Source organism: Urocampus carinirostris, chromosome 1 (assembly GCF_059441175.1).
Source record: "Urocampus carinirostris isolate Australia breed hairy pipefish chromosome 1, RoL_Ucar_1.0, whole genome shotgun sequence".
NCBI classification, from domain to species: domain Eukaryota; kingdom Metazoa; phylum Chordata; class Actinopteri; order Syngnathiformes; family Syngnathidae; genus Urocampus; species Urocampus carinirostris.
This window is the reverse complement of record NC_142349.1, coordinates 51,777,783-51,794,814: the sequence shown is the minus strand read 5'-3', so window position 1 is coordinate 51,794,814 and position 17,032 is coordinate 51,777,783. Positions and strand designations below refer to the sequence as shown.

The 17,032-nt window shown below is 38.6% G+C and overlaps 1 protein-coding gene across 5 annotated transcripts in view; it reads left to right on the top strand.

Moving 5' to 3' along the window:
- The window catches only part of hdac5 (histone deacetylase 5), a 77,687-nt gene that overhangs the window by 26,426 nt on the left and 34,229 nt on the right, over positions 1-17,032 (top strand). For 2 of the 5 annotated variants that reach the window (XM_088344709.1, XM_088344748.1), the window contains 7 exons: positions 11,340-11,426; positions 15,159-15,403; positions 15,533-15,677; positions 15,762-15,867; positions 16,124-16,257; positions 16,473-16,604; positions 16,698-16,807. In XM_088344709.1, coding sequence (XP_088200835.1) covers positions 11,340-11,426; positions 15,159-15,403; positions 15,533-15,677; positions 15,762-15,867; positions 16,124-16,257; positions 16,473-16,604; positions 16,698-16,807 — 959 coding nt within the window. Of the gene's footprint in view, positions 1-5,483; positions 5,631-8,047; positions 8,089-8,162; positions 8,282-11,339; positions 11,427-15,158; positions 15,404-15,532; positions 15,678-15,761; positions 15,868-16,123; positions 16,258-16,472; positions 16,605-16,697; positions 16,808-17,032 lie in introns of those variants that run through there. The other 3 variants (XM_088344729.1, XM_088344719.1, XM_088344740.1) reach the window with 3 other exon arrangements.

The window sequence follows — 17,032 nt, the reverse complement described above, 5'->3', positions numbered from 1 at the left end:
TTTAGCAAAAATACACATTTTCAAGCATAATTCTTACTTTCATTGATTTCTAGGGTGTTCCGGGATAAGCGTCACAAATGTCCACGCACTGTTTGTCAGACTGCACGTTGCAGAACAGTAACTCAAAACATCCAGTACTTTTTCTGTCTGCAGAATTTTAGCTTGAAGTTGTTCTCAACACATTAAGGCCAACAAAATGTGTTAATATGGACTACTGGTCCCCATAACGGTTCTAGAAATCCTGCAAATTGGTGTAAGTAGGTGACAAATACGAGTATACACCTATACACAGCTAAGCGCACACACACACTTACACTCACACACACACAAACACACACTTACCCGCATTCATGGGTCCGTGTGAATTTAAGAAACATACCCCATTTTGACGGTAGCCAATTAGATTATATATTAAGGTTCTCTTTCTATTGTAGCCGTCAGTCATTTATTCTTTTGCAGCTCAATACTGTATACTGTATTCAATAAATCTTTTAGATTTTTGCCAACATTTTAACAGCGCTAGTATTTTGTTACTGTGTCAGTTACTTCATTTGTTTCGTCATCTTAATTGCAGAGCTGTAATTGGTGAACTTTAGTTAAGGAAACATGTTTCTAATTTCAAGCGTGCTTAAATGCTGTATTTTCTCTAATTCTACCAAAGTGCAATGGTGTGTCTTTGCTTAAAAAAATATTGCATTTTGAATTTAAAAGTTTTAACCTTTTTAATTCAGTTGAATTAACTTGCTTTCTGTTCTACAACTGAAAAGAGAATCCAGTAAAAGTTAATCAGTCATGCAGAGAGATGTTTTTTAATGATGACAGTTGAAATTCAAATTGAAATGAAGTTATCAGTGGTCAACTTTTTTCTAAGGTTGATGCACTTAATATAAATTGAATACATAACAATTAGAAATATTAAATCCATAATGTATAAATATGTATTATTATAGCACAACCACAAAAGTCAGGCCCAACATACAATATGTGACAAAAGTAAGTACACTCCTCACATTTCTGCAGAGATTTCATCATAATGTTTAATTGACACGAGAAAGGTAGTCTCTGTAAAGCTAATATAGCAGTGTAGATTTATTTTCCCCCCTCAAAAAACTCTGTTAGTAGCTAAACCCCTCGTAACAAAAGTGAGTACACCCTTATGTAAAAGTCCTGAAGTTCAATGTCTTGTGTGGCAACCATGTTTTTGCAGAACCACTTTAAACCCCCTGGCCATGGATTTCACCAAAGCATCACAAATCACTAGTGGAATGCTCATCCAGTCCTCCATAACAACATGACTGAGCTGGTGGATATTCAAGAGCTTGCACTTCTCCACCTTGCGCTTGAAGATGCCCTAAAGATGTTCTATTGGGTTAAGATCTAGACACTTACTTGGCAAGTCCATCCCCTTTACCCTTAAAACCAAAATAATAAGTCAATCCAAACCCAAGTCGAAACTAGAACTGGAAGCAGCTATAAATGGTCCTCTAAACCCATGAAACTCGAAGTACCGGCACATTTTAACCTAATTTAATTAAAAACGAAAAAGTTTAAAAACACGTGATGACTGACTGTGAAAAGCATTGAGTTTTTTTGTGGAAAGACACATACTTTATGATAGGACATATTGCTGAATGGGGGTCAGATCTTAAGCCCAAGCCGAGCCCGAACTGAAATTTGGTTTGCACCTAAATTGTCAGTGATTACTTCACGTTTGCAGGGCTTCTCTCGCTAATTTTTTATTTTTTAAATTTAGGCCCAATCTTGGCTCCAGTCTACAAAAAATGTGTGGTTTGGGATTGTTTTGGACATTGTACCCCCATTATACAGGTCCTTCTAAAAAAATAGTACATTGTGATAGTTACCGTATTTTCGGCACTATAGGGCGCACCGGGTTATAGGGCGCACCCCTAAAAAATAGTTTTTGGTCCTATATCTTCCATACATAAAGCGCACCGGATTATAAGGCGCTACAATGGGAACGTCGACAAAACAGTCAGATAGTTCAGTCAAACTTATTACCCCCTTAACATTCCGAAAGCTTGCAAAGAAGCAAATACGTGTCGTAGACACTTGCGGATGCGGTGTCCGTACGATGTCACTCAAATGCATCGTTCCAAATATCATTCGGAAGGTTAAAGTCTTGGGATCCAAGAAATGCCAACCATTCCTTAGTTTCAATTTTCTTTTTCGCTCGCAACTTTACTGTGCATATGACAATTAACACTTGGAATTGAGTTTAATTTAAAAAAAGACCCATCACAGAAACATCGATATCACTCTGAAACAAGATACTGGGAAAATATATAGCCGTAGTAGCTCACCGAAGTCGTTGTGTTCAATAATAATGTGCAACCATGGTCCTCTTATATCCGTGAGTGTAGTAAATCCAGGAGAGTAAAATATTTACAAATACAGTAAAGAAAAGTAAAATACTGTTTTCTCTATGCCGTCAACCCAACATGCTATTCACATTAATCTTTTTCGGCCAATTGCAGGCTTTGTTTTGCCCCTTTAGCCTATGCCAGCCTGTAAATGATAAAAAAGATCCGCCCTCTTTACCTCCGAATAACTTTAGGCAATAGTGACCGATTTAACTGATGATTGACACATCTTTTTCGGACAATTGCAGGGTTTGTTTTGCCCCTTTAGCCTATGCTAGCCTGTAAATGATAAAAAGGATCCGCCCCCTTTACCTCTGAATAACTTTAGCCAATAGTGATCGATTTAAATGATGATTGACACATTGGTTAGCCAATGAAACGACGGTATATAAATCCCAGCATACACCGCGGACTACTTCGCGTTCGGGGGAAAATCTAGTCGGCGGCTGCTTTCATTAGTTGCAAGACTTTGCAACTTAATATTGATCCATATATAAGGCGCACTGTATTATAAGGCGCATGGTCAGCTTTTGAAAAAAATTAAGACTTTTAGGTGCGCCTTATAGTGCGGAAAATACTGTAATTATTTTCCAAAGTGTAATGATGAAAATGAAACTTTTCATTTATTTTTAGATTTATTGCACACAGACTGAAATATTTCAGGTCTTGTATTGTTTTAATATTAGTCATTTTTCCATACAGCTCATAAAAACCCCAAAATCTTATCTCCAAAAATATGCTTATCATGAAAAGGTGCTCTGAACGAGCTACTGACCTAATCATCTGAGTCAACAAGTTAACTATACTTACCTCAAATCATTCATGAGACTGTTAAATACTCCCAGCCTGGTTTATATTCAAAACTGCAATCATGGGTAAAACTGTTGACCTGACGTCGGTCCAGAAAGCCACCATTGACACCCTCAAGCAAGAGGGTAAGACACAAAAAGAAATCTCTTAGCGAATAGGCTGTTCCCAGGGTATCAAGGCACCTCAGTGGGAAGTCTGAGGGAAGAAAAAAGTGTGGCATAAAATGCTGCACAACCAGAAGAGGTGACCGGATCCTGAGGAATATTGTGGAGAACGGCCGATTCTAGACCTTGGGGGGCCTGAGGAAGAAGTGGACTGAGTCTGGAGTAGAAGGATTCAAAGTCACAGTGCAGGGTCATGTGCGAGTAATTGGCTACAGGTGTCGAATTCCCCAAGTCAAGCCCCTTTTGAACCAGAAACAGTGGCAGAAACTGCTGACCTGGGCAACAGAGAAGCAACACTGGACTGTTGCTCAGTGGAGCAAATTACTTTTTTCGCCAGAAACTGTAGGAAGATTGGGCAGAAGGAAATGCCAAAATGCCTGAAGTCCAGTGTTAAGTACGCCAGCTAGTGATGGTCTGGTGCGCCATGTCAGATGTTGGTGTTGGTGCACTGGGTTTTTATCAAGGGCGGGGTCAATGCAGCTTGCTATCAAGAGATTTTGGAGCACTTCATGCTTCCATCTTCTGAAAAGCTTTATAGAAGATTTTATTTTTCTGCTCGACCTGGCACCTTCTCACAGTGCCAAAACCATTGTGTTACTGTGCTCAATAAGCATTAAAGCAGTCATTTCTGCAAAAGGAATTCCCGACCATATATTGAGTGCATAACTGAACATTCTTTTTTGATGTTTGACTTTTTTTATTGGTCATATTAAATATGCTCGTTATTTGAAATAGGGATTTTTATTTTTTCCTTACTATTTTTTTTTGCCAAAATCACACATATTAAAACAATAAAAGTCTTGAACTACTTCAGTTGTGTGTCCACCCCAAGTTTAGAGTCCATTACTAATTATTTATGACAAAGGTGCAACATACTGGTCATTATAAAACTCCAAAATGACTTAGAATTGAATATTCAACAATTATTGAGAATTTTCCTTCTGCCTTACCTGTATCAAAATTATTTGTGTGTCTCAGGGTCATAATAGTGTGATGATTGTTGTAGCTTTCATTCAAAGGTGTTAAGAATTCTAGATTTAGATTTGGAATTCCAGAAGGAGATAGTGTCCTTTTTTTTAGACTTTTGCATATCGACTCAGGAATATGTCAATTTTCCCCGGTCCCGGGAAGTCTATAAATTGTGTTCTAGTAGGTTCAGTCCCTGAAAAAGCAGATTAATTTGGGAAAAAAATACAAATCCAAGCAAACAAAACAAAAGGCCCAATAAAAAATATTAACGCATAAATGTACACAGCAGACAGAATTAACTGATCAAAGAAATGACCTGACTAAGACTGAAGAGAGGAAGACGACACCATGCAAGCTAAATAATAGGATGTGGGCTCTCGTTTCTTTATGCAGATTTCACAAGGCAGACATCTTAAAAACTGTAGATGTGTAAGTAGCTAGTGGGAACATGTGCAACACTTCAGCTGCATGTTCACTAGTTTTAATTATTCATTTGGAAATGAAATGAAATGATCTGCATTTCTATAGCGCTTTTCAAGTCAATGACTTCCCAAAGCGCTTTACAATGTGCTCCACATTTCCCAATAGCGGCCCTGCAGCCATGTAAGGCGCTAACCTGCTTATTGGGGGTATTAGGGGTTCGGTGTCTTACCCAAGGACACTTCGACATGTAACACGGGCGAGACGGGATTCGAACTGGGATCCCTTGATCCAAAGACGAACGCTCTACCACCTGAGCTACTGTAATGAATAATTCCCCTAAAAATTTTTAACATTTTTAGATCTATGTTCTTAATTCTTAGGATGCCGCAGAAAATGTTTACTCATTTCATTCATCCATTTATTTGTGCATTTAACCACAGAGGACCTTAACCCCGTCTTTATGGGAATTGTAGAAAAGTTACTGTACATCTTTGTTAAATTTATCTTCAACTAATCTTTTTGCTTTATGTCTTCCACATAAAACTTGGACTAGCTGATCATGTGATTGTGAGCTCTGAGAGTGAAGGTGCACTGCATGTGATGTGTATCAAGTTACACAAGTTTTTGCCATTTTGCAAGTTATCACCAATACATCATTTTGCTTGATACCCCTTGCCATCCCAGAATGCATTTGGCCCACCCATCTGTCTCTATGGCAACATGACTCGTCGACTACTCTGACTCTAGGCTTCAAATTTGTGCTTAAGCACACATGGACATACTATTTTTACCTTTGTGTTCTTTCTCACCATTTCTTTGGCTCCTATTTTCCGGGGGCTTGATGTCATTGCCCATTTTCCTTTAGCAGTTTAGAATGAGCAAGGTAAGGGACAATAGGATAAAAGGAACTATGCGGTACAGGGAAATAAAAATGCAGGAAAAGATCACCGAAATGACATAAATTAATCTGTAACTAACTTTCAATTCAAGACCACTAAACGTTTGTAATCAGTGTCATTTTGGACTTATAAATTGTCTACTAAAGCAAGTATACAGCTCCACTTAATTACATCATAGTCTCGCCTTATTTACTGAAATTTGGAATAATTACAACACAATATTCATTGTTATAATATGTTATATGATGCACTATTTTCAAATCCAATTTCAATTATTTTATTACTGTAGTGAGAGTTAACACTACTGTTCAAAAGTTTGGAGTTTCTTAGAAATTACCTAATTTTTTAAGAAAAGCAATGTTATTTTCAATAAAGATAACATAAAACTAATCAGAAATCCACCACTTTAAATATCTGCAAATGTCTGTTTTAATGCAATATCCAAATAGGTGTATAGAAACCAGCGCTCTGGTGTTCTAATAGTACATTGTGTTTGCTAATTGTTTTATAAGGCTAAAGGATGATTAGAAAACCCTTTATACAGCTGAAAACAGTTTAGCTGGTTGGAAAAGCTAGTTAAATATCTGGAGCATCATATTTGTGGGTATCATTAAAATTTCAGAAGGTCCAGAAATAGAGAACTTTCATTTGAAACTCGATTGTATATTCTTGTTCTAAGAAATATAGGCTATTCAATGAACGAAATTGCTAAGAAACTGAAGATCTCATACAATGGTGTGTAATACTCCCTCCAGAGAACAGTACACACTGGCTCCAACCAAAGTAGAAAAATAAGTGGCAAGATGACTGGTACATTAAAACTTGAAGTTTGAGAAATAGAGGTCCTTAGTGAGTAGCTTAGTTAAATAGTACCCGGAACTCACCAGTGTGTACACCTACAGTGAAGAGACAACTTAAAGGTTCTACAAGGAAGAGTGGCAAAGAAAAAAAAACGTATCTCAGATTAGCCAACAAAAGAATAGATTAATTCAGGCAAAAGAGCACAGTCATTGGATAACTAAAAATTAAAAGTGAGACTTTTTCATGAAAAACATGAAATTGTTTAGCTGACCCCAAACCTTTGACCAGTAGTGTAGATATGTACCAGTGACAGCAGTAAAGGTTAATTCCTCCTCAATTTATTTTTTGGGCAATAATAACAAGAATAATAATGAGGGGAAAAAATGCATGCATCAGATACAAATGAGGGATGTAAAGTTTTCTTGATTTCAACGGACTGACCAATGACTTGTTTCGCATGACTGCAGTGAACCTTTAAGAGCCGAATATTATGGAGTCAAAAGTCGATTCAGCCCGCCTATCTGCCAGACTGTACGTTTAGTGTGAGTTTGTGTGTGTTTACAAGACTATAAATGTCTTTAGTTTGACGTCAGAAGCTGGCTGCTGTGGAATGCTGCTTTCTTGCCAAGAGGGCTGTTGTATACACATGCACAATTCTATCACACATACACACACACATCAGGACAGTGTGTGTGTTGTAGTGGAAAGGGAGACACGTGCGTCACCATGAAACACCAGAATATTTGCTTAGGTAATTGAGATGTGAGTGGCTGCACACATATTCACGGACACACGCCGTGTTTATCTACAGCATTCAGTTTAAGACTCTCTGAATCTTGTCATTTTTTTAAGCAGCAGTAGCACCAGTCCGAGTGGCTGAGCCAAGTGAATGGTCCCAAACCGCTGAATGTAAAACGGTCTCAACCTTGCATGTGGAACAGTTAGAGAGCATATTTTAAAGTATTTATCTTTCATACATTTCTAACTTTTTTATGTTTCTCACCTTATATCTCTGAATAAAACACACAATGAGAGACATGAGATATCAAGTTCAGCTCATGAGAAAATGCGATCAGTTCAAGTCCTGATCCTGGTCTGACCTGAACCCAGCTCCCCTTCTTTTTAACGAACAGTTCAGTCACAAGTTTGAGGGAGGGATGTTTAACCTATCAAGGCATAAACAGTCTTTGGTGCCTTTGACGGCTCTTTGGTCTTCACCATGTTAGTAGTTAAAGTCTTACTGATTGTATGGGTTGGACAGGTGTATTATGCAGCTAACAACCTCATACAGGATGATACAGAGTGCAGGTGGACTTCAAATGGGTCGACTTACAAGTTTTTCAGGGTCAGAATTCTATATGATACACAAGTGTTCAAATACTTATTTGCAGCTGAATCACACAAATGCATTGTTAAGAAATCATGCATTGTGATTTCTGGATTTTTGTTTTTAGTTTATACCTCTCACAGTGGACATGCACCTACGATGAAAATTTCAGACTGCCCCATGATTTCTAAGCTGGAGAAATAGCAGGGTTTTCAAACACTTATTTTCTTCACTGTATGACTACTCGACTCTTAAAATTGTTTCTACTTGCAGACAGATAAACTGGAACTTCAGAAAATAGTGAATCCCAATGAGTGTGTATTACAGCTTAATAAGGTCCAAGATCTTAGCTCTTTCTGATTATGGTCTTATTTTATATCCTTTCCAGCCAGGAGATAGGAAGCATCCTGTTCCCCACTATTGAACATCTTCAGGAAGTACTCTAATCCATTAGCAGGGATCAGATGAGCTAAAGAGAGAGTAGCCAACAGCATGTGGCAGATCAGGGTCAGTCTTGGCTCACTTTGCTCAAGTCCCATCTTACACTCACTAACACACATATCCAATGACGAGTGTAGCTGACGGAAGCCGATAAGCTAATTGGGGATGTCTATTCTAAAATTGCTGAGTCTCGGCTTGTGTATTCTGTGTTGTATCAGACAAAATGCTCTACTGTTTCCATTATTGATACCCTGGAATACATTTTACCAGTCTGTGAATATGTGCTGAATGAAAAAATAACAAATATTGATAGTGATTTAGTTTCCACTTTTCAGGTATAATATATAACGGGTCGGGACCCTTTCAGACCCAAAGAACTATCAAAGCGAAATATGTTGATATTTATTTATTATCTTTTTTATTTTTCAAGAGACCCACACAATATGCTTAAGGACAAACATCAACAAAAAAGCCAAACCCCAGTCTCTAGACATAAGCTAATTCTTCAAGGCACTTTATTTCTCTTAATGACGTTTGTTGATTTGATAAATATCATGAAATGGATAGTAATAATAATAATACTAAAGCATTTGCCCTATACCAGTATAAATGCATCACTTAAAATTTGTCTGTGATGAGGTTCATTTTGACCATTAGTTTATAGTCCTAAATAATGCTGGCAAAACAAAGTTATTTTGTAAAAATGTCACAAAATGGGTCAAACGAGAAAGATACCAACATATTTACAGGCGGGAAGCGAGTGCTTGCGCTATGTACATCTCTCTCACTCAAAATTGTAAAATTTGGAACAATGTTTCTCTTTAAAGGGACCGTGTGTATTATTCAGTGCCTCCTAGTGGTACAATAAACTTCATCCAGTAATACGGTTTCATAAAGGAAATGAGCAAAAAATGTGCAGGTTTTTTAGCTAGCTATCTGGCTACTTTTATTTTAGTTTTGTAGCTAGCTATCTTTGTACATTTTTAGCTAATTAGCAAGCTACCTAGCTTTTTACATTTTTTGCATACTATTGAGCTAACATTCCATCTTTTTCTTTACTATTTTAGTTAGCTATCACTTATATAGTCATATTTGGCTTTTGAATTCTATGTTAACCAAGTTACACATTTAATTTTTCCATATTTTTCTTAACATATTTCCGTTCCTACAAAAATATTTCATATAGCTGATGTTATATTTTAGAGTTATTTTGTTGTTGTTGTTGAGCTATGTAACGTCCTCTGAGACTTTTTGTGATAAAGGGCTATACAAATAAATATCATTTGACACAATCAAATTGTTCTGTGTTACTTGCTGGTGTTTATGGGCGTTTACTGTTTGATCTGAGGGTTTTCATCATAAAGTGTCTCAACAGTGAAGATGCATTGTTTAATGAGTTTCCTTATAACGGATTCATGAGCGATGCACAGCCAAAATGGTGTCAGTTGGTGTGACACAGTGACTGTAAACTGAAGTAGAAACTGTGCTCTATATACTATATACTGGACTGAACCAATGATAATCTCGGTGTTGCTTTGGAATCGCTTGTTCTAAATTAGTCTTTACATATTCCAAATTTGAAACAAAACTGAGAAGACCCGTGGGCGATCCTTTATTTTTTACGGTTCCGATGTACCTATAAAAAGAGCCTTAGATTCCCAACCCCTGATATACAATCTGAATCTGAATACAAAGATATATCAACTATGGAAACCTGCCTTGAAATGTCATGATTATGAATTTTAAGTGCAGTATTAATATTGCTCTTAACATCGTTGCTACATGCTAATGTGTATACAGAGATGTCAAAGGAACAGATGCTATGTGTCCCAGTATTTAAAATACAAGGATAAAAACATGGTTCAGTATAGATAGAAGAACATTTGCATTCATTTACCATTCACAAGTGAGTCCATACGGGCCACAGGACATTAGTGAGAGAGAAGCGCAAGAAGAAAATGAGCTGTAGTTTTAAATATTTCCAACGGATGTCACCAAAGCCAGTTAACACTTGCAAAACAATTGTGGTAGTATTTTTCCATTTCTCTCTGACTCACTTATTTTTTTTATTTATTCCTCCCTCTTTTTCTTTCTCCTGTTCAACCTCTCTTTATCTCTCTTTTTCTCCTTTCTCTCGGTCTCCAACGCTTTCTTTTTCTCTGTCTTGCTCTCTTTCTATTTTCCCTCTCTAATTTACACTTTAATTCTCTTTCTCTCTATTTTTCTTTCTTTCTCACCCTTGTTCTTTCCCTTTTTCAACCTCTCTCTCTCTCTCTCCTCACTTTGTCTCTTTTTCTCCTGGTGACTCTTTTTCTTTCTGTCGTTTTACTTCTCTTATTCATTACAAAAATATACAGTTGCAAATACATATTATACATGGTTACACATATTTACAAAGAAAGACTGTACACCGAGAGAGTTTTCAAAGCTTTAATAATAATACTATAACTTTCATCCCAAACTGTGCCTGTGAAGGGTAGCAAAACGCTACTAGCAACTCGCTCGCAGCACACTGAACCGGTCTGTTAAAAAAAACACACCATACTTGCCGAAACCACGGTGAACCGTCCTCATATTTCTCCTTATAACTGACGTCATCAAAGTTGTCTTCCCCAGTATGGGTAAGAGACTTTGTCATATAGACGACGTCCCATGCTCCCTTATTCCCTTATTCATAAACACTCTAGCAATACGCTCGGTAAGGTAAAGTTTGCGTGCAGTTTGCGTGCAGTAGCTCTGTTTCCTTCTTTATCGGACTGCTCGATTGCGTTTAGCTTGTAAGCTGTGTCATGTGCCTTGAACTCAAGCGCCGCTGGCGGCTGTTAAAAAAAATTACATAAATTGGCCGCATCACTGAATAAGCCACAGGGTTGAACGTTCGGGAAAAAAGTTGCGGCTTATAGTCCGGAATTTACGGTAATAATAATTGAGTGAAATTAAGACCGCAAACAGTCAGCACTAGAATAAGACAAAGCTTGTGGTTTTTAGGCAGAGAATACAGTAATCTTTTTGTCTTACATGGATCACCCAAAGTAAATAACTGTTGGCAAGCATTTATTTAACAGACTGTTGTACCCTTGACTGGACTAATCCGTCTTTCTTTCCTACTGTATCTCCCCTGCAGTTGTGGAGGTGAAAAGCAGCCATCAATCAGGCATGCAGAGCCCAGTAGGCACAGCAAATGAACAGCGAGGAGTAGGTGGAGAAGTTGGTAAGTACTGGTCCTTAATAGTCTTTTTGTTTCTCACTGGTTATTGGTTTTCCGTGCCTAAGACATTTCACACATTGAAAATCCCTCCTATAATGTGGTAACAAGCACTGTGAAATAAAATGAGTTACTACTGTTATTGTTTTTATCACCATAACAGCTGGGGTTGACTTTTCACTGTGACCAGCACTCTCAATAATATATATGTTCTGTCAAATAGTTTACTCTATGAATTGAATTTTCTTTATTGTCATTTATATTAACATTGTGAAACATGGAAGGAGATTAGACATGGTACTCAAGGGTAAACATGTAATAAAAACTTAAAAGAGAAACATAAGATCAAAGACTAGTGCTTAGAGCAGGGGTCGGGAACCTATGGTTCACGAACCATTCATGGCTCTTTTCATGTGTACATATGGCTGTAATTCTGCTTTGTTTTAGGTAGAGACATGTGGCTAAGTGAAAATGGTTCGGTCTAGTATATAAAGGGCACACTACAGTTAACAATCAAGCTGTCACACCAACAGACCCCGTTTTGGCGGTACGTCACGAAGTCAAGTCATGTTTGAATGGAACAGGGTTTAAATTTGATTTCAAAAGCCATTATAAAGTCTTAAATTAACTTTCCTTAGGCTGTAGTAACCCTTTGGAAGCTCATTAAATAATGTACGTTCACTGTTGAGACACTTTATCATGAAAACCCACAGAACAAACTCAAAAACGCCAGCCAAGTACACAGAACATTTAAATTGGGTAAGTGGTAGGAGCGGAAGGATTTGATTAGGTGAGCGGTAGGGGTAAGCGGATCTCTGCACACACAGCACGCTTCTTTCTCTCTCGCACGCGCCCACTGCACTCTAGGGAAATACTGTACAGCAGGAAACTTTTTGTTTGCAGTATTTTGCAAGATTTTTACAAAACACTGCTTGCACCTAAATGTGAAACCTTTATTTATGGTAAATAAAAGGTCAAAATGAGCCTCAATGATCTTAAGTAACAACGAGAGGGAGACAAGTTTAAAATGGTACATTTGTTGATATGGGACACAGGGTCTCGCATTATTACTTCATAAATTTGATGTAATTATCTAACATCGCACAGTGAAATAAAATGCGTGGAAAAATTCCTTTTTGTCTGTAGAGTGGGTTTGGTAGTTTTGTTAAATTATGTCTTAATAGATATGTTATGGCTCTCAAATAAAATACATCTAAATATCAGAAGGGTTCCCATCCCCTGGCTTAGAGACTGGCCTAAGTTGAAACAATAGTGCTTTTTTTGAAAAAACAAAACAATTGTGGATTGTAACTGCAGTGCAACGAAACGTTGTGCAATAACACTGAGCAGCAACAACAAAAATTCAGCAGCATCAACAACAATTCCCAAACAAACGGCTAGATTTATTGTCACAGTTTTGCGCGCTTGTTTTGGGTGGTGATGGCCCTGGGGAAATAAACTGTCTCCCAGCCCTTTAGTGCTTATTTAAAAGGGGACCTGTTGCGATGTGAGCCTGAGTAAATGTAAATGTGAGCCTGAGCAGAAATACCATGACTGAGCGCATGTGTGTGCTTTCCACTGATTTAAATGAACAACTAATAAAAAAGTGGTCAGTTTCTATGTTTTCTCTCCGACACAATGCCTCAATTACGCACCCAAGCTGCTCAGATGCTCTCAATGTTCGGCAGCATATATCTATTTGAGCAACTGTTCTCTTTGATGAAAGTGAACAAAACACCTCACAGAAGTCAACTCACTGATGATCACCTTCACTCCGTCCTGAGGCTTTCCTCAGCTCAGAGCCTGACTCCAGACTTTGGCAAACTTGCATCTGAGAAAAGATGCCAGGTATCTGGCTTAGACCAATGTGCAGAGTAAATCAGAGTGTAGCAAACTGGGCTTGAATATATCCGTTTCTTATGCACTTTTTCTACTGCAAGGCATGGTCTGTCAATAGTTGAAATGTTGGGTTTTTATCGAATGACATTATTATTTTTGGTCCTGTTGTTGTTGGCTTTGAAAAAGGAACTTGAAAGGATAAGGGAAAAGACATCCATCTATTCATTATCTGCGCTGCTTATCCTCAGTAGGGTCGCGGGGGTGCTGGAGCCCATCCCAGCTATCTTCGGGCAGTGGGCAGGGGACACCCTGAACTGGTTGCCAGCCAATCGCAGGGCACACAGGGACAGACAATTCGCTCGCTCATTCACACCTAGGGACAATTTGGACCGGCCAATTAACCTAACATGCATGTTTTTGGAATGTGGGAGGAAACCAGAGTGCCCGGAGGAAACCCACGCAAGCACGGGAAGAATATGCAAACTCCACACAGGAGGTTCGATCTCATGACCCCAGAACTGTGCCGCACACGCGCTAACCACTGCGTCGCCGTGCTGCCCTAAGAGGAAAGACGTACTACTTTATTGATTTAAATAAGAAATTAATACCACTGCATTTTCTTTCAAATTTTATTTCTCATGTTTTTGTAATATTAAACTCTGGGTGTTCCAAATTTTGTGTTTAAGCAAAAGTAAAGTTTTTTTCCATATGAAAAGGTTAAACATTACATATCAGTTGCAGTTAATTTTTCAATGAATATTGACTTTGGCCCATGACTTTACTTCTCTGCTTGATTTTGGCCCACTGTCAATTTGAGTTTAACACCCCTGGTTTAGAAGTACGGCGAGGTCTTGGTAGGTTTGCAGTGGTTTTATACCTTCTCCATTTTGATATTATTGCTTGCAGAGTGCTCAGGGAGTTGTGTTAGTGTTGCAGAATCTTCTTGTATCGCAGTCCTGCTTTGAACATTTCAATAAAACTTAAGCTATGCACTGTAATACTAAATTATAGATGGGTATAGATTAGGGGGACACTGTAATATTTGGCCACCTGATGTTGTTCTGCTTTCTGTACTAAATGCCCCTTGAGGTTTAGCATCTGTTGAACAAAATATTATAAGAAAATGGTCATGGCAACTGATGTTTGACATGGTGCAAGCATCTGAGCAGCTTGGGTGCGTAATTGAGACAATGCTCAAACCCGAACGTAATGATTGGAATTTTAGGACTGACCCGAATTTCAGGCTTAATATCTTACCTCTAAATGCCACCAGAATCCATCCATCCATCCATCCATCCATTATCTGTAACATTTATCCTCAGTAGGGTCGCGGGGGTGCTGTAGCCCATCCCAGCAGTCCTCACCCAGTAGGCAGGGGACACTCTGAACTGGTTGCCACCCAGTTGCAGGGCACACAGAAAGAGACAACTCACTTCCTCATTCAAACCTAGGTACAATTTGAACTGGCCAATTAAGCTGCCATGCATTTTATTTGGAATGTGGGAGGTAACCGGAGTGCCCGGAGGAAACCCATGCAAGCACAGGGAAAACATGCAAACTCCACACAGGAAGGTTTGATCCCATGACCTTAGAACTGTGCCGCACACGCGCTAACCTTTGCGCTGCCGTGCTGCCCTGCCACCAAAATATCTATTTAAAATACATAACCAGTAACTTACATTTTTACATATAAAAAATACACAATTCTGTAACTAGAAGCAGAAGAGCTGAGCCAATATGGGCTCTTTTGATGCCTCCAAAAACATTATAAAATGTGACTTTTGGGTGTCTGAGATTTAATTTTCCTGGTCTTTAAAAAACGTTTTTCTGAAGCATCTAACTTTTATCCTGGATTGACTTCTCTGAAAAATAAGCGACTGAAAGTTAATATATTTCCAGGTTCAGAAGAAGGCTCAGGTATTGGAGGAGGCCCTGTTGATCTTCGCACTGAGCCCAGGTTGGGATCTTTGCCTGTGGGAACTACAGGAGTGGACACCACCCTGAGGGAGCAACAGCTCCAGCATGAACTAGTACTACTTAAACAGCAGCAGGAACTCCAGAAACAACTACTCTTTGCTGAGTTCCAGAAAAAACATGAAGTTCTAACCAGGCAACATGAAGTCCAGCTGCAGGAACACCTGAAGGTACTTAAAATACTTAATGAGACAAGCCACTTCTTACCATTTTCTTCCGGTATCCTCACAAACAAAATGCAATTTATATTCAGTTTGTTAGTTTGGATATTTGACATTTTGTTTAAATTGGTTCGTAAGCAACAACAGGAACTGCTGGCAGCAAAGCGACAGCAAGAACTCGAGCAGAAGCGAAAACTGGAACAACAAAGACACGAAGAGCAGGAAAAACAACGGCTGGAGCAACAATTGCTCCTACTTCGGAATAAAGAGAAAGGCAAAGAGAGTAGGCTGATGCCGATCCTTTTTTTTTTTACTACACAAGGGGTCTTTGCACATGCAATAACTACATTTGTTTGTATTACGGAAGGTGCTATTGCCAGTACTGAAGTCAAGTTAAAACTGCAAGAATTCCTCTTGAACAAAAAAGAACCCGCTATCGGTGGACTGAATCATTCCTTCTCCTCAAAGTGTTGGTAAGGATTTCTGTCGGTATCATAATCGTATTTTGAGCATGGAGACCTTGCTCAGTAATGAAATCCTGGAGAATTACTTAAATGACAAAACATAAGTTATACACACAGCTCTTTGATCATTTTTTTCCCATACAAATAATTCGGTGTCTCATTTCATCCCCTTGTGATCAAATAATTCAACAAACTAGATAAGCTTCTTGCTTAAGTTATTGATGAATTATGACTTAGTTTCACAAACTGGACTTTGTATCTGCAGGGGAGTCCAAAACACTTTCCTGGAGCAAAGCTCTCCACCCCAGGGTAACACTACAGGAACTCTGCCTTCTTACAAACTGCCCACATTGCTGGGGAACTATGAGGGGAAGGACGACTTTCCACTTCGTAAAACAGGTGAAAGATTCCTCATGTAGCAAGACGTTGTAAAATGGTCTTTATATTTTTACTTGCTAAGATCAGAACAATTCAACGTAAATATAACTTGTCATTCAACAAAATCACATTTAGCTTTGCTGTCACAACAAAACAAACAAAAAAACATAAGGGCACTTCATCAGTGAAACAGTTTTCTTCATTTCCCTCCCCCTCTTTATTTTTCTGTCATTCAGTGTCGGAGCCTAACCTGAAGGTGCGTTCACGGTTGAAACAGAAAGTAGCTGAAAGGCGGAGCTCTCCACTCCTCAGGAGGAAAGATGGCACTGTCATTAGCACTTTTAAGAAAAGAGCCATTGAGATTTCAGGTTACAAACGATTTACTGTCAATTATGTTTTGTAAACATACCAGCCTATGTTGCAAAATCAATGCTTCAAGTGTCTTTTTTTTTCTTTTGCAGTTTCTCCTCTTTGTAGTAGTGCTCCAGGTTCAGGGCCCAGCAGTCCCAATAGTTCCAATTCGGCTATTGCTAATGGCAACACTGGCTCGGTCCCCAACATACAGACTGAGGTAAAACAATACACTTGGCCATGCACAGTGTTCTCGTTTGCCCGCATCCCTGCGTCCTAGACGCATTATTTTTGCTGGGGACGCATCGTGTCAAGTCAACGTGCGTCCCCGGAACTCTTTTGACACGAAATTGTCATTATCATTTTTTAACAAAGATTTACCGCTCTCCAAACTTTTCGGCAGGCAGATGCGCCATTGTTGATTTGGTCTCGCGGTTCAAGTTTT